The 27694-nt window shown below is 45.0% G+C and overlaps 1 protein-coding gene across 1 annotated transcript in view; it reads right to left on the bottom strand.

Moving 5' to 3' along the window:
- The window catches only part of LOC141173622 (mucin-2-like), a 212298-nt gene extending 190128 nt beyond the window's left edge, over positions 1-22170 (bottom strand). The window contains exons 1-3 of the mRNA XM_073657923.1: positions 22095-22170; positions 21605-21866; positions 3424-3538 (exon numbers count right to left, since the gene is read on the bottom strand). Coding sequence (XP_073514024.1) covers positions 3424-3538; positions 21605-21866; positions 22095-22170 — 453 coding nt within the window. The remainder of the gene's footprint in view (positions 1-3423; positions 3539-21604; positions 21867-22094) is intronic.
- Between the last annotated feature and the right edge of the window lie 5524 nt (positions 22171-27694).

The raw sequence follows: 27694 nt of genomic DNA, 5'->3' as shown, positions 1-27694 counted from the left end.
GTGATACCATTCTAAAATCTTCACCCCTCAAGTTGCTCAAAACCACATTCAAGAACTTTATTAACCCTTCAGGTGCTTCACAGGAATTTTTGGAATGTGGAAGAAAAAAATGAACATTTAACTTTTTTCACAAAAATGTTGTTAGACCCCATTTTTTTATTTTTGCAAGGGTAACAGGAAAAAATGGACCCCAAAATTTTTTGTGCAATTTCTCCTGAGCATGCCAATACTCCATATGTTGGGGAAAACCACTGTTTGGGCACACAGCAGGGCTTGGAAAGGAAGGAGCGCCATTTGACTTTTTGAATGTAAAATTTGTTTGAATAATTAGCGGACGCCATGTTGCATTTGGGGAGCCCCTAATGTGCCTAAACAGTGGAAACCCCCGACAAGTGACACCATTTTGAAAACTATACCCCTCAGGGAACTTATCTAGATGTGTGGTGAGCACCTTGAACCCCCCAGGTGCTTCACAGAAGTTTAGGAAATTGAGCCGTAAAAATAAAATATTCTACATTCTATATTTTTGCAACAAAAATATTTTTCAGCATCCAATTTTGCATTTTCATAAGGGTAACAGGAGAAATTGCACCATGCAATTTGTTGTGCAATTCCTCCTGAGCACGCCAATACCCCATTTTGGAAACTAGCCCCCTCAAGGATTTTATCAAAGGGTATAGTGAACATTTTGAACCCAGAGGTACGACACAGAATTTATTAACATTAGGTCATCATATTGAATAAGTTGTCATTAGTCTTGAGTGCTAGTGCTCGCTACTTGAGTTTGCATCGGGTCCTCAGGTATGCACCATGTATCGTGGGTGCTCAAGTGACATGCTCGAGTTTCCGTTCGCATGTTTCACGATTATTAGACACCCAAAAAAAAACAATATGCAGGGATCGCTCGTGCATGGCAGGCAATCCCCGCAAGGTTTTTTTGGCTGTATAACAGCTGCAAAACATATGGGGAGGAGACTTGAGGATGTCACTCGAGCACCCGCTATACTCGGTGCATACCCGAGCACCCAATGCAAACTCAAGTAGTGAGCACTTGCGCTCAACATTAGTCGCCATATCATCGTCATTTTTTTTCTTTACTTTTGAAAATATCCCAATCCTAACCCTAGCACAACCCTAACCCTAGCATAACCCTAACCTTAGAGTTTATTTTTCACGCCGTTCCTCGTGCAGTATAAGTGATTAGACCGCTTTATTCTTTTTGTCGGTGGGATTACAGCGATGCCAGATTCATATCGGGTTTTTATGATTGACAGCTGTCACCCACTAAAAGACACTTTTTTTTTGCAAAGACTAGTTTTTGCATGACCATATTTTGAGAGCTATAATTTTTCCGTATTTCGGCCGACAGAGTCATGTGACGGCTTGTTTTTTGCGGGACAAGTTGATGTTTTTATTGGTACCATTATTGGGCATGTAACATTTTTTGATCGCTTTCTATTCCGATTTTTGGGAGGGAGAATACACAAAAACCAACAATTCCGGAATTGTTTTTTTTTTTTTTTTTTTTATACTGTTCTGCGTGTGGTAAAATTAATAAGGCAGAGTTATTCTTCAGGTCAGTATGATTACAGTGGTACTACATTTATATTTTTTTATGTTTTGGCGCTTTTACACAATAAAAACTATTTTATAGAAAAAAAAAATTTTTGTATCGCTTTATTCTGAGAGCTATGACTTTTTTATTTTTCGGCCGATGGAGTTGTATGGCGGCTTGTTTCTTGCGGGACAAGATGACGTTTTCAGTGGTACCATTTTTAGTTGCATTTGTCTTTTTGATCACGTTTTATTTAATTTTTTGTTTGGCGGTATGATGATAAAGCATGTTTTTTCTTGTTTTTTTTTTTTTTTTTTTTATCGTGTTCACTAAAGGGGCTAACTAGAGGGACTGCTTTATAGGACAGGTCGTTCCCGGCATGGCAATACCATATATGGGTACTTTTATTGTTTGTTTCTTTTTCCACAATAATATTCATTTATTGGTACAATATATTTTTATTTATTTGGATTATTTTCTTCATTTTTTTATATATTTTTACAATATATTTTTTTTTTCACATTCTGATTCTTTTTTTACTTTTACATCTTTTCCCACTATGGGACTTTCTCATTTTATTTTCAGATCGCCTGTATAGCATAGAGAGCAGCAGCAGTTCCCTGTGCTATAAAGGCTGTCACTGCTACAGAGGGAGAAGATACTTTGGTCATGCACTGCGCATGACCAAAGTATCTTCCTGCTGTCTGGTGACCCGGATGTTGTCATAACAACATCAGGTCGTCATGGCAACATCCAGGAGCTGCGGCAGACAGCGTTGGACGCAGGCAGGAGAGGTGAGTATCGGCAATCACCACCCATTGCCCCCGCAATGCTGCGATCGACTTTGCATTGAGGTGGTTAGTGTGCAGGGAGCGGTGCAGGACCACTCCCTGCACATAGTATCGGGTGTCATCTGTGACAATCAGCTGACACCCGGCGGCAATCGCCCCGCACCGCTTGTGACCTAATAGTACATCATTGGTCCAATCGGCTCAGGTCACCATGACGTACTATTAGGTCACACGTCAGAAAGGGGTTAAAATGGTGCTAAAAATATAAGCAATATGCATTTAAATTACTTACTGGTAGGGAATTTAGATAGTGAGCCCCAGTAAGACAGTGATGATGATGTCTGCACAGTGCTGTGGAATTAAAGGGGTATTCCCATCTCCAAGATCCTATCCTAATATGTAGTAAGTGCAGTAATAAATAATATTAGCAAATACCTCCAATTAGAAATGTAGTATAGTTCTTCTGATTTGCTTTGTCGCTTACCCCATGTGTAGGGCATAGCTTAGGTATCCAAGGTTACAACTACTCATATAGTGACAGTTAGCTGCTAGTGGTCATAACCATGGATACCTAAGCTACTGCAATGCCCTGCACATGGGGTAAGCGACATAGCGAATCAGAAGAACTACACTGCATTTCTAATTGGAGGTATTTTCTAATATTATTATTATTACACCTACTATATATTGGAATAGGATCTTGGAGATGGGAATACCCCTTTAATAGTGCTATATAAGGAAGTAAAATAAATAAATGGAATTTACCAAACATTTCCTTTCTGATTCTATGTGACTGTGTTCATTAAAAATTATTGGTGATCAATAGTACAGCAAATGACATTTCTAGCAGCTCTTAAGGGCTTAGCTAAAGGGAAGGTGGTGGAATAGCTGTTGCTCCCTGGACCTGGAGGCTGAATCAGACCTAAAATAGAACAGTATTTTACACAGATTTTTTATTATTCCGGTGTTTTGTGGGACTTTGATAGAAAGAAAAACTTCTTTTTTGAATTTCTGATCTCTAGTTAGACCATTCAGGAGAAATAGGCACCAGCAGTTGAACTGAGCGTTTTAACTTACCATGACAGCGTCTTCTTTATTCCACATGAGGGTCAGGCCGACCTTCGTGTATATCTTATAATAATCATCATTTTTGTGAATGAGAATCCCAAATGTGTAATAAGGTGTCTTCACACTGAAAAAATAACAATGAGCATATGAATTCTGGATCTCATGTATATAAAAATCATCCTAAAAACATACTTTACATCAGATTTGTTTGAAAAAAAAAATCTGTAGGCATCTGGGAGTTATCCAGATATTGGTTTCGCTGACTCCTAATCCTAAACTGGAAATTCATCTCTTGTAAATTTATTTGAATTCTTAAATAATTTTATATATTTAACCCTTTAATTAATATGTCAAAAGAGGGTTATTGGCTTATGTTAAAGGGGTGTCATTTAAAAAAAAAATAAGGTTTAGAATAAATGAATAAATATGTTTGGGATATAAGTATATAGAATGTATTAATAAGAAGGAGCCTGATATGTAGATATTAAGGCCAGTCCCAAAAGCTCCACTTCTGGCTTGGATTTGACACATAAGAACATTTAATGTGTGGGCATATGATATAACCAATGCTAAGTGTTATGGGGGCAGACTTGCTAATTTCAATAGCCAAGTTAGCTCCCTTCTCTGTCACGGTTGATGCATAGACAGAGACGGGACTGGCTAAGCTATCAAAATGAGCTAGTCAGCCAGCCCCTATCCTACACACCACTGATGACTTGCCAACCCAGTAATTGTTCTCCTGATTTAAGCCCCCGTCTCACATAGCGAGATTGCTAGCGAGATCGCTGCTGTGTCACGGTTTTGGTGACGCAACAGCGACCTCACCAGTGATGTCGCTATGTGTGACACTTTGCAGCGATCAGGCCCCTGCTGTGAGGTCGCTGATCGCTGCAAAGTGTCCTGGACCATTTTTTGGTCGTTGCCCTCCCGCTGGTCAGCACACATCGCTGTGTGTGACCAGCGGGAGCAACAATCAGGCTGGTAACTATGGTAAACATCGGGTTACTAGGGGCACACGCGCACCTAGTAACCCGTTGTTTATCATGGTTACGAGCCTGCTAAAGTGAGCGGTAACCTCCCGCTCACTGTAGCAGAGTGGTAACCATGATAAACAACAGTGTAATGGATGCAAGTGTGTGGGTCCCGGGCAGTACTCCATCCTTACCTGAGAGTGAGATACCACACCTCTGGGTGAGATGCAGTACCTCTGTGGCGACTGAACCCTCAGGGGCGCCACATCAGCCTTTAAGGGAAGGTAAAGACTTTACTGGTTATGTTCTGTTGACCTCACTTTGTGGAGTAGTTTCTGAGAGAAAATAACAGAGGAGGTTTGAAACAGAGAAAGGAGAATGTAGTTGGTCCATGCGTGGTACCAGTAAGAACTGAAAATGACCTTTGTCTTACTAAGGCCTGAGGTTTTTTCCACCAGAAAGTAATTAGGTATACTGGAAACAAGTACAGGATTGGACATTGGGAGTGGTGGTAGACTGGAAGCTTGAAGTGGCTTGCCTACTGAAGAATGGCAGAGGGCTGGAAGTGAGGTGGCATGACTTGGGCGTAAGAAGAGAGCCGAATAGAAATTCACCCAGCATATTGTGAGTTAATACAGTGACTGCTTGCAAAACAGGGGTTGGAGAAGCTGGCATGGAGGAGGACGATAGCTGTAAGGGAATCTTCTGTGGTTGGGGAGATAATTTTTGTCTGGAGGGAACATGGAAGGGGTGCTGGGCTCAAACCCAGAGGAGGCTAAAGCTTGCTCGGCAAAGGGCAGTTATAAAGTCCAGTTCTATGAGGTCTTGTAAATAGCTGTTGTCTGGAGAAGGATAGGTAGTTTATTTGTATAGTATAGTAGATGAAAAAAAGTTGTCTCAAAGACGTAAGAGTTGGTCTCTCAAGGAGTTGGGGTTGGGTGAAGGGAAAGAGGTGCCTGAAGTGCATGGTCTACCAAGGGGAGATAGGACTTTTGAAGACAGATCAGTAAAGGCAGAGCTCTAGATGACAGTACGTGGTCAAAGAAACAGAGCTTGGCTCATAGAAGCACGACTTTGGTGTATAACACATGGGCTGTTAACAACCTGGGTTTCAGTGGGAATTGGATTGATAGTTGAGGCCTATGAGAAGTAAAACAGTCCTGGGGTGTAACTCCTGTAAAGGAACTGAGGTCAAAATGTACTCAATTGTTTAGTGTTTTATTTTTTCAATTAAGGTCATTATGCACCAGAACCAGCTAGCATGTATTACAACATTTAAGTTTCTGTGCCTCATCAGAGGGGTGTAACCTGCAAGTGTATTGTACCTCTAAAAGTGACAGTAACTATAAATCTTTTTGTTACACTGTATTTGAAGAAGAGAAAATAAAATTGTAACTGAATGACATTGTTCTTCTATTGTCTCCTTTGAAGGATGTATCAAAAACACACACAAGGCTATATAAATACTGGTACAAATCATATGAAGATATATTTTCAGCTCAGCGTCACTATGCCCTCTGACATAGTGGGTTAGGAGACCTGTAAAAGCTACGTTAAATAGGATTATGATAATCTTAATTATCAGAAGATCACAGTAACCTGAGTTGTTGGTTCCTCAATAATAATATATGAAGGTATATAGATACTGGAGCTGGAGGTAGGAGCTTTGAAACGTTAATATACAATGTAGGGATCATTTAGTGAGGGCAGAGTGAGGTTCCAGTATTGGTGATTAAATTGCTCTTTTCAGGGCAGTCATTCTTTCAATTTGCACTAGGTTAAAGTTTTGCTTTAACATATGTTTATTTTTCATCTCCTTGGTGTCTTAATAAACAGGGGAAAGACTTGTGAATGGTAGGAGGAGAAATAACCAGCTCTAGAGTATTACATTTTATTACTTCATCATTTTAACATTCTGTTCACTAGTAAGCTAGTTCTACACTTCAGGTGATCCATTGTTATATCTCGAAGCAAATAATCTCTCCACTTAGAGGTGACCATTTACAGTGGTGCTTGAGAGTTTGTATTCCCTTCAGAATTGTTCACATTTCTACATAAATTTGACCTAAAGATACATCAGCTTTTAACAGAAGTCCTAAAAATAAATAAAGAGAACCACATCAGACAAATAAGTCAAAAATATTACATTTTGTCTTTTTTTTTTAGAAAAAATTATCCAACATCACATGTCTATGAGTAACAAAAATATGTGAACCCTTGAATCAGTATCTGGTGTGTCCCTTTGTGCATCAATAACTGCAGCTAAATGTTTCCAGTAATTGTTGATTAGTCCTGCACATCTGCTTGCAGGAAATTTTAGCTTACTCCTCCTACAAAACAGCTTCAACTCTGTTGTGCTGGTGAGTTTTCTCCCATGAACTATTTGTCCTGACTAAGGTCAGGACTTTGATTTAGCTATTTCAAAACTTTAATTGTGGATTCTCTGGGTCAATATCTTGCTGCATCTAACAAATTAAAGCTGCACTCTGCACTCAGAGTGCAGCTCTAATTTGTTAGCTACATATAGAGCTGCTCTCTTAGCTTACACCTGTTCACATTTGTCTTTCTGTTTGGAAGTGACGATCAGTCTTTTGATATTATCTTGCTGCATGACCCACGTTCTCTTAAGATTCAACTCATAAACATTTTTCTTTAGAAGTTGCTAATAAAATTCAGAATTTATTGATCCATCAATGATGACAAGCCATGCTAGCACTGATGCAGCAAAACAGGCTGCAAACATGACATTCCCACTACCATATGTTATGAGGTTTTTATACTGTAACACAGTGTTTCTCTTTCTCCACACATAAAACTTCTCATTAAAAATAAAAACAACTTGATTTTAGTTTTATCCATCCACAATACATTATTTTAGTATCCTTCTGGCATATGTATATGGGACATAGGCAGCATTTTTTTGGGAGGGAAGAGCTATCTACTTGGAATTCTGCCATGCACACTCCTGATGGTGGACTCATGAAAATTAACATTACCTAATGAGAGAGAGGCCTTTAGTTGTCTAGAGGTTACCTTGGGTTCCTTTGTGACCTTGCGGATTACAATACACCTTGTTCTTTTAGCGATCTTTGTTCTTGGACCACACCTGGGGAGGGTAATAATGTTCTTGAATTTTCTCCATGCGTGAACAATCTTCCTGACTGTGTATTGGTGGAACATTAAAAACTCTTCTTCTGAGGTCCTCAGAAATCTTCTTGTTCATGCCATGATACTCTTACACAAACATGTACTGTGAAGATCAAACTTTAATAGATCTGTTTTTTTTTAAATAAAACAGGTCGTCCACTCATACATGATTGTCATCCCATTTATTGAAAACACCGGATTCTAATTTCAACTTCAAATTGTCAATTAATCTTAAAGGTTCACATACTTTTGCCACTCATAGACATGTGATATTGGTTCATTTACTTCAATAAACAATGACAAAGTCTAATATTTTGACTCATTTGTTTGATTTGGTTTTCTTTATCTCCTTTTGCACTTATATAAAAATCTGATGTAGTTTTAGGTCAAATTAATGCAGAAATTTTGAAAGATTCACATACTTTAAAGCACTACTGTATGTACGTAAGAGGGTGAGCATGGTTCAAGAAGATGTCAAGTGGATTGAATTTGATAAAAAAGTGTTTTTTTGTTTGCCTATATTATTTATATATAAAAGTTTGTTTTATCCTTAGGACCAGTTTGTGTTTGGTTTCCTGAAGGTTTAACCTCAAGGCTATCTCCGAGGATTAGGGAGGGCTGTCCAATAATGGAACCAGTGGAAGGCTGTAGGGATATAGTTAGTACATACTGGTTAAAAAACAGTTAAATGGTTTGGGAATAGCCCACATACTGGGAAGGGTTATGGCAAACAAAAAGGAGAAGCACTTCCTGATAGGAAGTCTCAGACAGTGTTAGTGCAAGGTTGAAGTTTACATACAAGCTGTGATGGACCTGACTTGCCCCCTGGGCCGTGGGGCACTCGGATCCGGGCAGTAGGGAACGATGGGGGTAGTAGTGGCGACCCGGTTCTGTGGCTCAGGGTGGTCAGACCAATGGTAGTCTGCTACGTGGTGTTGGTAATGTCCGACTACGCCACCCGTGGATTGCAGTTATTAGGAACCGCCGCTGCATGCAGACCGCTGGGGCTGATGAGGTGTGCAGCTAGGGTAGTATGACTCCCCACGGGAAGAGTGCGGCCCCAGGGCAGTATAATGGATGGTGGGAGTGATGGTAGTGAGAGTCCCAGTGCTGATAGTGCTGGAGGAGCAAGGAGCACACAGACAACAGGTTGCAGTCCAGGGTCTTTACTAGAACAGGTAAATTGACCCACAAACAGTCCCGACTAGGAGCGGACCTGGATGTCTGAGAGCAACGGGGAAATTGACCCTGGTCAGGGTGAGGGTGTAGGCCTACCGTGCTTTCTGTGCTCCTTCTGGCTATCTCCTCCTTATAGGGTAACAGCCCACGTTTCCGAGCTCTCCGTGTATTCTCGCCTGTATGGCCTGCGACGTGGGTTCCTTTCTGCTCCCGGCCTGGTACGGATTTTCTGGTCCCTTCTGTTGTGGCAGGGCCTCCAGGCTTCTTAGGCCAAGGAATATACAGTCCCCTGCGGACTGGTTATCTGCTGGAGAATGTGGAATCCTCCCAGCCTCAGACACCAAAGTCTGGTTAATTAGATCCTTTATCTGCCAAGACAGGCTTACTTCGCCTCTTGTCTCTGGCTTGTGGCACTCCTCCTGCCACACTTCCTCTTAGGTGCAATACAACTTTCAGTCCCTGCTCTGCTCCGGGACACGTCTCAGTGCTGAGACAGGTCATCCAGTTCTCTCTAACCCTGCCCCTAGTACCAGTTTTTATAGGGGAAGCCTGCTCCCCCTACTGGCCTGAGACAGGAGGTACTGCATGCTAATGTTCCCCTGACTAGAGAACCTCCCCCTTGCTCTCAGACACAGCTTTATTACATTTTGTGGCATCCAGGCCAGGGTGACACATTCCCCCCTAGTAGAATTTTAGTACTCCGGGACTAAACAATAAACAAAGACAATATACATGACTATAAAACATTAACAGACAGACGGCGCACAGATTGAGTTCTTAAGGTCACAGTGTGGTCTGTGACCGGGTGTCCATATCACCAACATAACGGGGAGCCTTAACCAGGTGGGGGTCTGTCCTACCCCAAGTCCTTTACAGTCTTAGTTCATTCCTGGGTTTGGCTCCAAACGCAGTCCATACAAGGTCCCGGTTATAAAAAGTCCATAACCTTTGAGTCCTTACGGTAGCTGCCAGAAACTGAAACACAGAATTACCAAACATGCATGTAACTTGGCAAACAATTCAACATTTGGCAACAGGGTTATTTACAATTTTAGCGCGCTCTATATTTTCCAGCGAGCGGGTATCTGCCCTTTTGTGCTCCTGGTTGATCTCCTTAACCCACTGTCTGGTGGTGGACTGACTTGGCTTTCCCAACTAGCGTTAGGGGTGCAGCTACCAGCTGGGTGTACAGGTAGGGCAGGCAGCTGTCTGCGGGTCCTTTGGCTTACCGCAGGCATGGCAGGCTCACTGTCAGCAGAGGTTGACTCTCCTGGGCTGCTGGTACAGGCTCTTCTGCCTCTGGAACTGCTCGCTCCTCTTCACCTTCCGGCTCTGGTGTTGGTTGTTGCTGTGCCGGTTGCAGGAAATGCAGGACGGGTACCACTATGGCATCATTTATGCGAGTCCAGGACTGAAGGAACTCTCCGAGAACGGTGCTGATCATTTCTTCCTTGTCCTCTGCGGGTTCAAGGTCACTCTGATCCTCTTCTGCACTACGGAGTTGCTCGGGGCATCTTTTGAGGTGGTCCCTGGAGACGACACTAGTGGTTTCTCCTCCGTCCTTGGTGATTACGCACATCTTTGGGTTGTCGTGGTCAGACTGCAGTACGGTGTAGGGTTCCCTTTCCCACTGGTCGTCCAACTTATGTAGCCTTCTCTTCCGCTTCAGGACCTGCTCACCAGGTTCTAGGGGACCAGCAGGGGCGTGTTGGTTGAAGAGTCTTTCTTGCCTTTCTCTCACCTGGACCAGGCTCCTCTCCACACTCTCCTGTACCTTCCTATACTGCAGTTGCCTTTCCGTATCCCAGTCCGCATCCGGGGAGGTGTCCTCAGGTGTTAGGACTCCCATCTCCAGGTCTACGGGCAGCTTACCTGGTCTGGCTCGCATCAGGTAAGCCAGGGTGCAGTTGGTAGCATTCACCGGGATATGATTGTATAAGTCTATCAGGTCCGGAAGTTTTTCTGGCCACAGGCTGCGTTCCTCCAGGGGCAACGTCTTCAGGAGGTCGATAACTATATTGTTCATCTTCTCACACATCCCGTTGGTTTGTGGATGGTAAGGCGTTGTCCGAATCTTCTTACAGCCATAGAGGTTGCAGAACTCCTGGAAGATTTCAGCCTCGAACGCTGGACCCTGGTCTGTCAGGACCTGTTCCGGATACCCGTGTGGACGGCAGAAGTATTGCTGGAAGGCTCTGGCCGCTGTTTGGGCTGTCAAGTCCTTTACCGGGACCACCACTAGAAAACGGGAATAGTGGTCCACGATTGTCAGGGCATAGATGTATCCTGACCGGCTGGGAGCCAATTTGACATGGTCCAGAGCTACCAGCTCAAGAGGCTGCGTGGTGACGATGGGCCTCAAGGGTGTCTTCTGGCTGGCACGGTCCTTCCTCCTTAGGTGACAAGGGCCACAGTCTCTGCACCATTTTTCTACAGCTCCTCTTATGCCAACCCAAAAGAACCTTCCTCTTAGTAGGAACTCCAGTTTCTTCCAACCGAAGTGTCCCGCTCTGTCATGGTAAGCCCCCAGGACCATAGCTGCATCTCGCCTTGGGACCACGACTTGCCAGGTCAGCTCGTGCGTCCGGTGGTTGACAATCCTTCTGCAAAACTTGCCTTCGTAGAGGAACAGCTTGCTCTTCTCTTTCCATAGCTGCTTGGCTTCCTCTGGGGCATCTGGATCTAAGCGGGCGTCTTCCCGTCACAGGAGATCTTTCACCAGGCGGATTGCAGGGTCACTATCTTGGGTCTCGGCCCAGCTGTGGTGAGGTAGGGGATTGATCATCACGGTTGTTAGATCCTCCTCCTTCACGCGGTGGGCGTATTGAGCGGCTCCATACCGGTGAAACGCGGGAAGTTCTACCTCCTCCAGCTCTTCTGGGTCTTCGTCACCTTCAGGTAAGTGAGGCATTCTTGATAGGGCGTCCGCGTTGGCATTGGTTTTGCCTGCCCGGTACTTGATCACGAAGTCATAGTTGGAGAGACGGGCCATCCACCGCTGTTCCAGGGCACCCAGTCTTGCATTGTCCAGGTGTGTCAACGGGTTGTTGTCCGTGTACACGGTGAACTTTGCGGAGGCCAGGTAATGCTTGAAGCATTCCATCACGGCCCACACCACCGCCAAGAATTCTAGCTTGAAGGAGCTGTAATTCTCCGGGTTTCTCTCGGTGGGCCTCAGCTTCCGGCTGGCGTATGCGATCACCCGTTCTCTGCCCTGTTGGTTTTGGGACAGTACGGCTCCCAGTCCCACATTACTGGCGTCTGTGTGGAGAATGAAAGGCTGGCCATAATCAGGGTAGGCCAGGATCTCATCCCCAGTGAGGGCTATCTTTAGCTGGCGGAAGGACTCCTCTTCCGGTTTATCCCACTTGAAGGGTGGCTTTTGACTCCTGGACTTAGACTGTCCGATCAGGAGGTCCTGCATAGGAGCTGCCATCTTAGTGAACCAGGGGATGAACCTTCGGTAGTAGCCTACCAACCCGAGAAACTGTCTCACCTCTTTGATGTTCGAGGGGCTTGGCCAGCTCTTGATTGCCGTGACCTTGTCAGGGTCGGGGGCTACTCCTTCCGCGCTTACCACGTGCCCTAGGTACTGGACCTTTGGTTTCAGCAGGTGACACATCGATGGTTTCACCTTCAGGCCATAGCCTGCCAGGGCTTCGAACACCTCAGCCAGGTGTTTGAGATGGTCCTCGTAGGTCTTCGAATAGACGATCACGTCGTCCAGGTAAAGGAGGACCGTCTCGAAGTTTCGGTGCCCCAGACAGCATTCCATCAGCCGCTGGAAGGTCCCTGGTGCGTTGCAGAGCCCGAAAGGCATACAGTTGAACTCACTCAGTCCCATCGGGGTGGTGAAGGCGGTCTTCTCCTTGTCAGCCTCTGCCACAGGAACCTGCCAGTACCCGCTAGTAAGGTCCAAAGTAGAAAAGAAGTTAGCTGATTTTAGTGCGGCTAAAGACTCCTCTATTCTAGGCAGCGGATATGCGTCTTTGTGGGTGATACGGTTGATTTGTCTATAGTCCACGCACATTCTCATGGTGCCGTCTTTCTTTTTCACAAGAACCAGGGGGGCTGCCCAGGGGCTACAGCTATCTCTAATGACCCCAGCTTCTTTCATTTCCCTCAGCATACCCTTGGCGTTCTGATAATGTGCAGGGGGTACAGGCCTGTGTCTCTCTTTTATTGGTGGGTGGCTCCCGGTGGGGATGTGGTGTTCTATCCCTTTTACTCTGCCGAAGTCTAGCGGGTGCTTACTAAAGACTCTCTCGTACTCCTGTACCTGTAGACTCCTTGTTTTTGGTGCAGGGGAGTGGAGTCAGCACCCACGTGGAGTTTCTGGCACCAGTCCTCCTTTTGTTTCTGGGAGCCATTACCCTCCGCCTGGGGAGATGGAGGCAAGGGTTCCACGGCCCTGATAGCTTTGTGTCGACAACAAACAGTTTGGCGAGTGTAGCGTACCTGGGTAAGTGTGCTTCCCTCTCCCCAATGTTGAGAATGCGAACGGGCACCCTCCCATGACGGACATCAACCACCCCCATAGCTGTCAAAATGGTGGGCCTGCTGTCCGAGTACACGGGTTCTACCATGGCTTGGTAGTCTCTACCTCTCAACCCGATTGCAGTCCGACACCAGATCATCATTTCACTTTTGGGAGGCATGGAAATGGGGAATGGGTCACTCAGTCTTACGCTACCGATCTCACCACCAGACAGTTCTACCTGCTGCCGTCTCATCAGGGCTTTTATCTCCTTGTTGAGGACTCTCTGTTGGCTGGAACTAGCATTCACCGCCACCTGTTGTAGAATTACAATTACCTCTGAAAGACAATTTTCAATCACGTTAGTACCCACAGTTATTTTAGGGTGACTTTCACGACGGTCAATGTCCACAATAATTACTCCCTGTGCCGGCAGTTCAACTTTACCAATTTTAATGGTCATCTCCTTGAACCCCATCTGCAGCACGGGTAAGCCATTACTGGCGATGATGCTCAAGTTACTGTCTGGATACCGTGTGATATCAGCATCAGTCCAATACTGCTTAAAAAGTACATAAGGGATTGTGGTTACTTGCGACCCAGTATCCAGCAAGGCGCTCATGGGGGTACCGTCCAGCATCACGGGTAAAACCGGGCGCCCCCCCACGTACTTATCACGCCAATTGTAAGGGCCTGGTGATCTTATGCCTGGGGGTCGGCACTCTGCCCCAGGTTGGACCCGTTTAAATTACAGTACCTGGAAATGTGTCCAGGCTGGTTGCATCGACGGCAAATGGGCTGTCCATCCTCTGCGTAGCGGTCTGTGGGCCTCCCTCGGAACGATGGGATCCTCCTCTGTCGACGCCACGGGACATCCTCTGGACTTGAAGCCAGCTCGATGGGTCTTGACGGGTCCACTTGTAACGCCTGGACGGTCCTGGTCAACGCCGCGACGCTTCTGGTCAGCTCCTGGACTTGGTGGTGCAGGTCTTTCGACGGGGCTTGGTTCAGGGCCTGTGCATCAGCCCCCACGGGGTCCATAGAGGAGGGCGCCGCCTCCTGGTGGTAGGTGAGAGCAGGGCGCCGGGGGTTTATAGCGCCACTGGTTGCAGATTCACGGAGCACCCTTATGGCCCTGTCCTTAAATTGGGCAAAGGTCAGGTCGGGGTTCTGAAAGAACATGAGGCGCAGTTGGGCCCTGTGGGCGCTAGACAGCAGACCTTCTATGAATTGTTCTGTTAGCAGCTTATCCGTTTCCTGCACACTGCCAGGGTCAGTTTGTTGAATAGCCCTCAAGGCTTCCTGCAGATTTAGGGCATAGTCTCTGATGCTGTCCTGTGCCCGCTGCTTACATCCATAGAACCTCATTTTAATCTCAGCGGAGGTACGTGTGTCAAAGGTACCCCGCAGCCGGGCCAGAATACCCTTCACAGTCCTTTTCTCCTCAGTGGGCCATGATTTTACCTCCCTTTGGGCTGCGCCAGTTAACTGCCCTGTTAGTATGCTGACCTTCTGTTCCTCTGTCAGGGGGTAGACTTGGAACAAACTGTACAGCCTTTCCTTAAAGTCAGTTAGGGCATGGGGGTCCCCTGAGTACTTGGGCAGCCAGGCCGCTCCAGGGATGTAGGGCAGGGAAAAGGGCATCACCGCTGCTGCAGCTGCGTTGGTGGTAGTGGGCGCCTCTGTGTCCGACATCTTCCTCCCCCCTAGTTAAGCGTGGCCTACCTTCCGACGATCCTCTTCTGTAGGCCGCGGCTCTGCTGGTGCTGCTCCGGACGAGGACCTTGCGTCGCGTCCTGATGACGTCAACGTCGCTCTCTCTCCCTTCCAGGACCTTGCGCAGCGTCGGTGCGTGGGGCGGAGCTTCGGATCTCGCGCGGTTTGGACGTCCACGCCCCTCTTCTTCCCGCGCGGCGTCCTGAAGATGGCGTCCGATGGCGGGAAAGCGGCTGAAGATGGCAGGAACCGATGGAAGATGGCTGGAAATGGCGGGAAACGGCTCCGGATGGCGGAAAACCTCTTTTAAGGTAAGTGCAAAGTCTTTTCTAGGCACGCAATACCCGTTTATGGCGGGTTGGTTGCAATCCTGCCGACTACGCCAAAGCTGACTCGCCCCCTGGGCCGTGGGGCACTCGGATCTGGGCAGTAGGGAACGATGGGGGTAGTAGCGGCGACCCAGTTCCGTGGCTCAGGGTGGTCAGACCAATGGTAGTCTGCTACGTGGTGTTGGTAATGTCCGACTACGCCACCCGTGGATTGCGGTTATTAGGAACCGCCACTGCATGCAGACCGCTGGGGCTGATGAGGTGTGCAGCTAGGGTAGTGTGACTCCCCACGGGAAGAGTGCGGCCCCAGGGCAGTATAATGGATGGTGGGAGTGATGGTAGTGAGAGTCCCAGTGCTGATAGTGCTGGAGGAGCAAGGAGCACACAGACAACAGGTTGCAGTCCAGGGTCTTTACTAGAACAGGTAAATTGACCCACAAACAGTCCCGACTAGGAGGGGACCTGGATGTCTGAGAGCAACGGGGAAATTGGCCCTGGTCAGGGTGAGGGTGTAGGCCTACCGTGCTTTCTGTGCTCCTTCTGGCTATCTCCTCCTTATAGGGTAACAGCCCACGTTTCCGAGCTCTCCGTGTATTCTCGCCTGTATGACCTGCGACGTGGGTTCCTTTCTGCTCCCAGCCTTGTACGGCTTTGCTGGTCCCTTCTGTTGTGGCAGGGCCTCCAGGCTTCTTAGGCCAAGGAATATACAGTCCCCTGCGGACTGGTTATCTGCTGGGGGATGTGGAATCCTCCCAGCCTCAGACACCAAAGTCTGGTAAATTAAGTCCGTTATCTGCCAAGACAGGCTCTCTTCGCCTCTTGTCTCTGGCTTGTGGCACTCCTCCTGCCACACTTCCTCTTAGGTGCAATACAACTTTCTGTCCCTGCTCTGCTCCGGGACACGTCTCAGTGCTGAGACAGGTCATCCAGTTCTCTCTAACCCTGCCCCCAGTACCAGTTTTTATAGGGGAAGCCTGCTCCCCCTACTGGCCTGAGACAGGAGGTACTGCATGCTAATGTTCCCCTGACTAGAGAACCTCCCCCTTGCTCTCAGACACAGCTTTATTACATTTTGTGGCATCCAGGCCAGGGTGACACAGACCCTAACAGTACCAAGCTTCCAACCAGCAGGAGGGCACACCGAAAGTCTAGCGTAAATCTCTGGACGGTCCGGGGTCTACGGCCCGGAGAAGGCATTGAAGTCCTGGTCGCATTCTCTCCTAAGAGGAAGAGGCCGGTCAGGGAAGAGCGAGTGGAAATGGTGGTGGGCCTCAAGAAAGCTGGGTTGCCGGACTTCGAGTCCCTAGTGCCAACAGAAGCTGTTGAGGAAGGGACAGTTCAAGCAGAATGAAGGCAAAAGCTGATAGTGTACTGTGCAAAGGGATCAACAACCGGAGGGGACTCTGTCTCATTCTGTATGCCGTAGCCAAATGCATCTGAACTGTACAGTAAAACTGAACCTGTTGAACCAGACCCAAGGTCTCCTGGTGTGTGTGTGTTGCTAATCCCAGTGCCGAGGACAGAGATGTAGCAGAGGCTTCCGACCTACAAGTAAGAGCAGAACAAATACCGAAACACAGCACACAAGGGGGGGGTTCCCATTTATAAGAGACGTTTCAGGGTGAAGAGAAGTCAGTAGCAGCCCACAGCATGAGCCCTGAGCCCCTTTTCATGTACACAAAAACAATTCAGAGAAAAGACAATTTATCAGCTAAAATCTATAGATAAGATTTTCAGAAGAAAATCTCAGGATGAATTTCCCTTGAGTACATGATGTTTTATAAATCAGATAATTATCATCACTTTGAGGAAACCAATGTGAGGCCAGTATGTAATGCTGAAAAAAGTAATCCAGAGAGGATAAGGCGAAGAAGTTAAGCATGGGTCAAATCCAGAAACATCTCAGGTTGCCTGAGACAACAATAGTTATTTTAAAACTACAAAACTGATTAAATTATTCTCTGCCAAGTAACCATGTAATGCTACCCCATATCAACCAGCTTTATAGAGAAATTACGAGATCATGAAATCTAATAACTGAACACTTGGAGGAATGCAGATCAAGACTCCCTGTGTTCTTAACAAAACAGATTTAATCTCGACTATGGAAAATTATGGTAAATTTTCCCAAAAACATCAGTACAAATTATTTTTCTTTAGGCAGCCCGGACAATATGAAACACAGAATCAAGCACCATTAGCAATTAATGTGGGGATAGGTCACTAATATGGACCCAAGTCCTTTTTTAGCATTTATACCTTAGCCCTAAGCTTTAGTATTTTATTCCCTTTGACTAGTGGACCTTTAAAAAGGTGATTTTTGTTAAATGGCGATTATAGTTAGTGAAAACATGACAGAAAACATTATAGCATTAAAGTGCTATAATAGAGGGTGCTGCAAAATACAGGGGAAAGAAAATAATGGAATTCTAAGGGAATAGAATACTCATGATGATCATATGAGGATGGAATACTAAGAGCATTACGGTAACAGCTATGTGAGTGCAGACAAGATTTCATGAGAAGATCAATCAAGTCTGCAAATTTTAGTCGCAACTAACCTGATTTCCAGTACAGCCGTTTGTACCTAACAGTGAGCTGTTTCACCTGAACAAGTTATACGATTTTGTGATATTGAAAGGTAAAGCTCATTTTAACAGTTTGCAATCACATGCCCCATGCATCTCAAAACTGAGTCACACATGCTCCTCGTTGATAGCTTTAACTAGAACAAAATTCAAGATACAATGTGCAAAAGTTTTCCCATAACTTATTATTGTCAAAAAATATATAAAACTGATAACTATGAGACTTGGTAACATTTAGTACCAATCAAGCAATCTAATTGTCATTGTCAGTGTGAGAGACAAATGTCGAACAGGAGCACCAGCCAATGGTCTGCTTAACAGGTTCACAAACAATGAACACACAAACCAGATTTATCAATAAAAAATACACACATACAGGTGTAGCGAATGTTAATTTGACATTAATTCCTTATGCTTCGATAATGCACAAAAATTAGCACTTTCCGCATCGGGCCATTGTTTCACGTAAGGGCTTTTGTTTTTTTTTTCATCCATTTCTTCTAAGAAGCACACATTTTTTATGTTTATGTCAAAATAGCCAAAGGAAGGCTTGTTTTTTTGCAAGGCGAGTTTTGTTTTTAAATACCAAAATTAACTTTACCATGTAATTTGCTTAAAGGGAATATGTCAGCAGATTTTTGCTATGTAATCTGACAACAGCATGAGGGAGGGACAGAGACCCTGATTCCAATGATGTGTCACTTGCTGGTCTGCTTGCTGTCATTTTGATACAACCACTGTTTTCTCTGCTGAAGATCTAACAGTACTCAGAATGCTGAGCCCTGTATAACCCCGCACCACTGATTGGCAGCTTTTTGTGTACAATTTGCATTGACAGAAAGCTCCTAATCAGTGGTGGGGGTGTGGTTGGACCAGGAGGCACCAGACACCAAGTGAGGTGAATTGAAATGCAATTCTACCACTGATTTTTCGTTTTCATTTTTCAGCTTTTATTGTGTTGTAAAAAATGACCTGTCAACATGATTCTCCGTGTCAGTACCATTACAGCAATACCGATATTGAGTTTTTTTTGCATTCAGTGGTTAAAAATATTTCAAAACTTTGTAAAAAAAAATGTATGTGTCAGCATTTTCAGAGAACTTTTTAACTTCTCTGCCAGTGAATCCTTGCTAGGGAATTTATTTTTTTACACAGCAGTCATTTTTCCTGACACCATTTTGAGTTATATAGGACAATTTGATCACTTTTTAGTGCACTTGTTTAGTGAGGTATTACTAAAAAAAAAAGGCAATTATAGCATTTTGTCTTTTTTCTTCACATCTCTTTCTATATGGGTTAATTCACTTCATATTGTCATGGATCTGACTTTTTACGGATGCAGAGATACCAAACATGTTATTCTTTTATATCTTTATTTTCTGATGGGCAAAAGGAGGGCTACTGAACCTTTTTTCCCAATATATTGTTAAAAACTTTTTATAATTAGATTTGACTTTCCACGTTCCACAATGTTAGATGTATCATAGATCCCCTATCAAGCTGTGCCTTAGAACTGTGAGCGCTAACCAGGTCCCTAGAACTAGGGGCGCCCTAGTCTATCCCTGTCCCCTGGATTACTCCTGAAGGTGGAGATGCCGGGTTCACCTGCCTTGCTATGCTCCTAAAAAAACCTTTATCTGTCTCCTCCCCCATCCAGGGAGGTGAGAAGCCGAAGTGTATAGGATAACACTAACCAGGCAAACAAGGGAAGACAGACAGGGATAAATGAAAATACCAACCATACAAGATTCACACACCAAACAACAGAGTGGAACATAGGGGAGTTAAAAGAAGGAGAAACCAAATAGGAAAGGATGAGGATGTGCACACAAACAGAATTCCAAGCAACAATCTCCAGAACAAATCTCCAAACGCCAACTTCAACCACGAACTACACCTCCAACTCCTAACCAGGCAGGAAGAATTAACACTGGCAACTGCTAAGTGCCAGAGGCGAGCATATATAGCAGAGAGGAGTGGCCAAAACTGAACAGCTGAAGCAATTCAAGTAGGAAAGCTCCAGGAGCCTCAACCGAACAGATTCACCCTTGCACTGCCAGCAAGGAAAAACCTGCACTGATTAATTAGATGGGAAGAAAAACTTCGAAGAACGTCCAATGGATGAAAAAGATTGTAGTATACTTTATTAGAAAAGAGAATGAAACAAATGGATCACAAATACAAATATAAAAACAAGAGGAGGGAGATACATGTAAGTACAAGGACAAACGGCTACTAAGGATAAAAACAATCTCATAAATATACAAAAAATATATGGATGAATGCACATAGTGGGGTCAATAACAAAAGGTCCTAAGGCTTTGGATAAAGATCACAGTGTATTCTGAGCAAGTGTATAGCCAAGGGGACTACCCCAACCAAAGGAAACATAAATGAAGATAAGTATAGTTAGAGATCTATAGCAGACTAGGTAGTATGAACACTGAAGAGATATCATACAATAATAATATGGTAGTCATTATATCCAATGGGAAAGCTGCAGGTATGCCCACCCTGATCTACAACCAATAACTCCCGAAATAGGGAGAGAAAAGGGGAGGAAAAATAGACAACTATGTGTCAGTAATACAGTAAGGTCCAATTGCAGCTATCATGGGAAAATTTCCCGAGATCTGTAAACACATAACAGCTACCATGTGAGGTTACATACTAGCGCAAACACGCCACCCTCAACCCTACGCGCGTTTCACCCCCTGACGAAGGCGTTCCCAGCCGAAACGCGCGTAGGGTTGAGGGTGGCGTGTTTGCGCTAGGCTTCGGCTACACTCTAATTGTAAGTATGTAACCTCACATGGTAGCTGTTATGTGTTTACAGATCTCGGGAAATTTTCCCATGATAGCTGCAATTGGACCTTACTGTATTACTGACACATAGTTGTCTATTTTTCCTCCCCTTTTCTCTCCCTATTTCGGGAGTTATTGGTTGTAGATCAGGGTGGGCATACCTGCAGCTTTCCCATTGGATATAATGACTACCATATTATTATTGTATGATGTCTCTTCAGTGTTCATACTACCTAGTCTGCTATAGATCTCTAACTATACTTATCTTCATTTATGTTTCCTTTGGTTGGGGTAGTCCCCTTGGCTATACACTTGCTCAGAATACACTGTGATCTTTATCCAAAGCCTTAGGACCTTTTGTTATTGACCCCACTATGTGCATTCATCCATATATTTTTTGTATATTTATGAGATTGTTTTTATCCTTAGTAGCCGTTTGTCCTTGTACTTACATGTATCTCCCTCCTCTTGTTTTTATATTTGTATTTGTGATCCATTTGTTTCATTCTCTTTTCTAATAAAGTATACTACAATCTTTTTCATCCATTGGACGTTCTTCGAAGTTTTTCTTCCCCTCTTTTTTGTTTTTCCTTCTATATGATGCACTTCGTTAGTCCTTATGATATTTAGTCCCATTATGGGGTTTACATCTGTTGCTCACTTTTACCCCTATATTTCAACATTTTTGATTATCTCTTAATTAGATGGTGAAGTACTTCTAACCAGTGCAGGAGTTCGTAAAACCAGAGCCCACGATCTTCCAGCCTCTATATGTCGCGGTATCTACGTGACATCCCCTTTGTTTTCGTGTTTTTGTTGCATAACTATGCTCCACATTTTGTTGACAAATCAAGGTTTGGTAGGTGTGCAGAAACCTTTTGGACTTTACAGACCCTCCAATTTTGTACAAAATACTTGGCATTAACCAACCAACACACTAAAGACATGAAAGATTGAACATTATAAGCGTTAACTCACATGTCCCCGTTCAGCACCAATAAGTTATTCTTCATTTGAACTGTTACATCTTTGATGGTGATGGTGATCTTGTCTATGAACGGATGATCGTTAACTAAGGATCGGTGAATATGGACAGAAAATTCTTGGTAGGAGTCTCCGCAATGTGAGGCCAAGTTATAGCTGCAGCTGCCAGGAAACTGGTAAAAAAAGCCATCAAAGGTCTTGAAATGATAGTTCCCCCAGGTACTGCAGACATAGTGACCGTGATTATGGATTCGACCTGTTGATAGTCACATGTTTTTAGAACTAGTAATAAATTAGGAAACTCTGCGCTTACTATAGATTTAAAGCTTGGAAGGCAAAATCGAAAGAATATGGTTGTTCTGCAACCATAATAAAAAATAATATACCATAAATACATCTATAAAGTAGTGTTTTATATTCAGGGGCATCAAGGAGAAATAGTAGTGGACATTCATAGGTATATTAAAGACTGTGAGATACTTGCCTGGTATCACATCAATGGCTCTTGAGAACCCCAAAGCAAAACAAAGCACCCACAAGCCGAGAGTCCCATACTGCATTGTGTATCCTGATGTGAAGCAAGCTAAATGGTATTAGTGACATTCACACCATGGATTTTATAAGATTAGGCAGTGTATGGTGACATCACACTGGGGAGACAGAAAATATAATCTCTACATTTCAGATAAACATTCCTTTTCTAATATTAAGCCATTCTGGAGGGATTTACAGAAAGATATTCATTTCTTTAACCAAATCACTCCTGGGTATGTTTGTGAAAGGTCAAGCAGTCCTTTATAATAAGCGCAGTATCAGCTATCCCCATTCCACATAATTACGAATTCTGCGTTAAACACAAAGTTCTGCTGAATGTTGCGAAAAAAACTTTTCAGAATTTGATTTGATGATCATTTGGAAATACAGCCGCAAGGTACAAATTGTGGCAAATACCTCGATTATGAACCACAGTGGACCTGTGGAGGTCTATGAAAGGGTCAATAACCTATACTAAAGAGCAAATGCGAGGAAAGATGGATAACTGCCAGCCAATAGGTTAGAATTATCCCCAAATTAATCTACAACTGTGGTAAATGCGCAGTAAATTATTTAATCTTTTTGATACAATTCTGACCCCAAGGAAATGTGTCTATCATGACCAAAGCGTAAGGACAGACACTGACTGTACTAGTACTTGTAACTAGTGTTGAGCCACCCCCATAGTGTTCGGGTACAGTTTGGTTCGTCGAACACCGATATGTTCGCCGAACTGTTCGTCGAATTGTTCGTCGAACACCGTTAAATCCAATGGCAGGCAAACAGAAACACATAGAAACACATAGAAAACACCTTCAAAGGTGTCCAAAAGCTGACAAACTGCTCAGAAGACACAACTAACACATGTAAAAGTGACAAGTATATATAGTCATGCGAAAAGAAAAGAGGTGGAGGAGTAAAAGGAGGAGGAGACACAGATATAGGCATGTGATGCCCTTCTAAAATCAAGAAAGGCTGGAATAAAAATCTAAAATCAGCCTACCAACACCCAGACGTCGTGACAAGAAAATTAAAAAAAGAAATATCTTTAGGTAGAATGGCAGTTCCATTCAGAACACTTTCCTTACAAGACATAGTGGTATCCCCGTTGGGAGTTGTGCCAAAAACGGAACCCAATACATTTGGACTAATCCACCATTTGTCATATCCAAGGGGCAGGTCAGTAAACGACAACATCGACGCGGAACCAAGTACAGTAGTATATACTGTACATCCTTTGACAAGGCAATCAGGTGGCTCAAGAAGTTGGGAAGGGGCACCCTAATGGCCAAAACAGACATTGAGGGGGCGTTCCGATTACTTACTACCTGTGCCTCCGAATAGTGTTCGCCTATTGGGCTGCTTCTGGGAAGGAGCATACTATATAGATTGCTGTTTGCCCATGGGGTGCTCCAGATCCTGCTCACTATTTGAGGCGTTTAGTTGCTTAATAATAATAATAATAATAATAGTTTATTTTTATAGCGCCAACATATTCCGCAGCACTTTACAAATTTTAGGGGGGACTTATACAGACAATACAGAATAAGCATATCTCATATCGAACGGAGTGAGGGCCCTGCTCGCGAGCTTACAGTCTATGAGGAAGTGGGGGAGACACAAAAGGTAAAAAGTACATATATTGTATAATGCAGCCTTGATATACTGAATAGGATAAATAATAATACATGGACTGGTCGCCAGCCAGTATGTGTGCAGTCCTGACAGAGGCTTTTATGTGCATGGTTGGTTTGAACCCGAAGTTGAAGAAGATTTTAATATGGGGGAAAGCTGGGATGGACAGAGTGTGTTTAGGTGATACGCCAGTCTAAAGAAATGTGTTTTTAGGGTTCGCTTGAAACTGTGGGTATTGGGAATTAATCGAACTGTCCTGGGTAGTGCATTCCAGAGAATTGGCGCAGCACGCGAGAAATCTTGGAGACGGGAGTGGGAAGTTCGGATTATGGAGGATTTTAGTTTCAAGTCATTTGCAGAACGGAGGGCACGTGTAGGGTGGTAGACTGAGACAAGGGAGGAGATGTAGGGGGGTACTGAAGCATGGAGCGCTTTGTGGGTAAGCGTGATAAGTTTAAAACGAACTCTATATTGGATGGGCAACCAATGCAATGACTGGCACAGGGAAGAGGCATCTGAGTAGCGGTTGGCGAGGAATATGATCCTGGCTGCTGCGTTCAGGACGGATTGGAGAGGGGAGAGTTTAGTAAGAGGGAGACCGATTAGTAGAGCGTTGCAATAGTCAAGACGAGAATGAATAAGAGCGACAGTAAGAGTTTTTGCCGAGTCAAAGGTGAGAAAAGTCCTGATTCTTGAGATGTTTTTGAGGTGTAGATGACATGAACGAGCGAGTGATTTGATGTGAGGAGTGAAAGAAAGATCTGAATCAAAAATGACCCCAAGACAGCGGGCTTGTAGCTGGGGAGTAATGGTTGAGCCACAAACGGAGATGGCAATATCGGGCACAGGTAGATTAATGGAGGGAGGAAAGACGAGTAGTTCAGTTTTTGACAGATTCAGTTTTAGGTAGAGGGAGGACATAATGTTAGACACAGCAGAAAGACAATCACTGGTCTTTTGTAGTAATGCAGGGGTGATGTCCGGAGCAGAGGTGTATAATTGGGTGTCATCAGCATAGAGATGGTACTGAAAACCGAATCTACTGATTGTTTGTCCAATAGGAGCGGTGGGTCGTCATGGACTTTTCTAAGGGGGCACATATTATCCATCACCTCGATGACTTCTTATGCCTGGGCCCAAAAGATTTGCCACAGTGTGAATACATGCGGTAGTCCACCTGTGAGAAGGAGAGAGCTGGAGGGAGAGCGGACACTACAGAGCCGAGGGGTTAGATGGAGAACGGAAGAAGGAAAGAGGGCGAGGGAGGTAAGGGAGTATGGTGGAAGGCCGACCTGAGCTCCCCCACGTTCCTGCTGGGCGGGGAACAGCCCTGGGAAGAAAAGCCGCTTGCACATCCCTTTGAGGTTACGGGCGCGAAAGGGCAGAGGGACTACGCTGGAGTGCGAAGCCGACACAGCCAGGCCGTTCCTGCCCGTGCGACCTCCTTGTCGCCGGGTTTGTGCCAGAGCCGCAGTGGACGCTGATGGCCAGTCCCCCTCTCCCAATACTGGTGCCTGTCCGCTGGTGGGTCGAGACCCCCCGCGGTGGAGGCAGGTCTAAGCTCTGTAATTTGAATGAGTGCACTTTAAATCCTTTTACACAGATCTATTGGAGGGCAAGTCTGGTGCCAGCAGCCGCGGTAATTCCAGCTCCAGTAGCGTCCACTAAAGCTGCTGCAGTTAAAAAGCTTTTATAAGGATCGAGCTTGGCGGTCCGCCACAAGGTGTGCTACCGCCAGTCCCAGCCCCCTTGCCTTGGGGCGCCTCCTCGATGCTCTTCACTGAGTGTTCCGGGGGCCCGAAGCGTTTCCTTTGAAAAAATTAAGTGTCCAAACCACAGGTGGTGTAGCTTGCAAAACAGCTGGGCTACTCCACTGAATAGCAGACACTGCTACTAGGCCCAAAGTATTGCCTGGGCTAGATGCAGTTAAAAATTTATAATTATATCTACAGGCAGTGTAGCTTGCAAAACAGCTGGGCTACTCTGCTGACTAGCAGACACTGCTACTAGGCCCAAAGTATTGCCTGGGCTAGATGCAGTTAAAAATTTGTAATTAGATCTACAGGCGGTGTAGCTTGCAAAACAGCTGGGCTACTCCGCTGACTAGCAGATACTGTTACTAGGCCCAAAGTATTGCCTGGGCTAGATGCAGTTAAAAATTTGTAATTAGATCTACAGGCGGTGTAGCTTGCAAAACAGCTGGGCTACTCCGCTGACTAGCAGATACTGCTACTAGGCCCAAAGTATTGCCTGGGCTAGATGCAGTTAAAAATTTGTAATTAGATCTACAGGCGGTGTAGCTTGCAAAACAGCTGGGCTACTCCGCTGACTAGCAGACACTGTTACTAGGCCCAAAGTATTGCCTGGGCTAGATGCAGTTAAAAATTGTTATTAGATACAAAGGTGGTGTAGCTTGCTTCAGATGGGCTACTCCGCTGACTACGAGACACTGCTACTAGCCAAAAATGATTGGCTGGGTTAGATGCAGTAAAAAATTGTTATTAGATACACAGGCGGTGTACCTTGCTTCAGATGGGCTACTCCGCTGACTACGAGACACTGCTACTAGCCAAAAATGATTGGCTGGGTTAGATGCAGTAAAAAATTGTTATTAGATACACAGGTGGTGTAGCTTGCTTCAGATGGGCTGCTCCGCTGACTACGTGACACTGCTACTAGCCCAACATGATTGGCTGGGTTAGATGCAGTAAAAATTGTTATTAGATACACAGGCGGTGTAGCTTGCTTCACAGCTGGGCTACTACGCTGACTACCAGACACTGAAGCTTTGGAGCAGACCTCTGATTCCCAGGCTATAGTATGAGTAAACAGCTCTTCAGACTCAACCATCTGTGTTACCCCAAGCTATAGTGTATGTAGTTTCTTACGGTTAAAAGGGGGGGGGGGAGCGACCCGACCCACCTGGAATTGACGATGCCAACGTCATGTAAAACACAGCAAGGGGACTCCAAAAAGAGTCTCCATTTTTTCCAAAAATTGTGGCACAGACACCACTTAAGTGGCATCAAATACCCCAGAGTTGCTTAAAATGGTTGGTGAGGTGATTTTCCCAAATCCTCAAGCTTTTAGTCTCCCCAGGATGACACAGGAGTAGAAAAGTCCTCGCGGATCCATGATTTGTTCATCTTTATGAACGTGAGTCTGTCTACATTGTCAGTGGACAGCCGCGTGCGTTTATCTGTCAGCACACCAGCAGCAGCGCTGAACACACGTTCAGAGAGAACGCTGGCTGCAGGGCACGACAAGATCTCCAAGGCGTGAGCTGTGAGCTCAGGCCATTTTTCCAGATTGGAAGCCCAAAATGAGCAAGGGTCCAGTGACACAGTCATGCCTTCGATGTTCACTTGGAGATACTCCTGTACCATCCTCTCTAGGCGTTGACTATGTGTCAGACTTCTTGTCTCCTGTGGCCTTGCAAAGAATGGTCTAAAAATTTGGTGAAATGATTCCACAAAATTGCTGTTACCAGCAGATACGGTGTTACTGTTACGGTTTGAGTGATGTAGACTCGACAGTCCCACGGTTGGCAAGTTAGAACTGTGAGATTCACTACGTGCACCACTGGTGTTTTGTGGAAAAGCAGATGTAAGATGTTGTAACAGCCTCTGCTGATACTCCTGCATGCGTGAATCCCTTTCTATGGCAGGAATTATTTCGGCAAATTTACTTTTGTACCGGGGATCTAAGAGTGTGGCAACCCAGTAGCCGGGATTACTTTGAATTCTGACAATCCGAGGGTCATGTTGCAGGTAGTGCAGCAAGAAGGCACTCATGTGTCTTGCGCATCCAGGAGGACCAAGTCCTTGTTGTGTTGGTGGCGAGGTAAGAATCATGCTTCCTTCCTCTGCCCTTTCCCCCCCAACCTCGCACAACAGAAATGGGCTTCACAGGTGG

The sequence above is a fragment of the Phyllobates terribilis genome, unplaced genomic scaffold (assembly GCF_046119375.1).
Source record: "Phyllobates terribilis strain yellow unplaced genomic scaffold, ASM4611937v1 Scaffold_13__5_contigs__length_258822181, whole genome shotgun sequence".
In the NCBI taxonomy this organism is placed as follows: Eukaryota; Metazoa; Chordata; class Amphibia; order Anura; family Dendrobatidae; genus Phyllobates; species Phyllobates terribilis.
The sequence above is the reverse complement of the archived record's forward strand: the minus strand, read 5'-3'. Positions and strand labels throughout refer to the sequence as shown.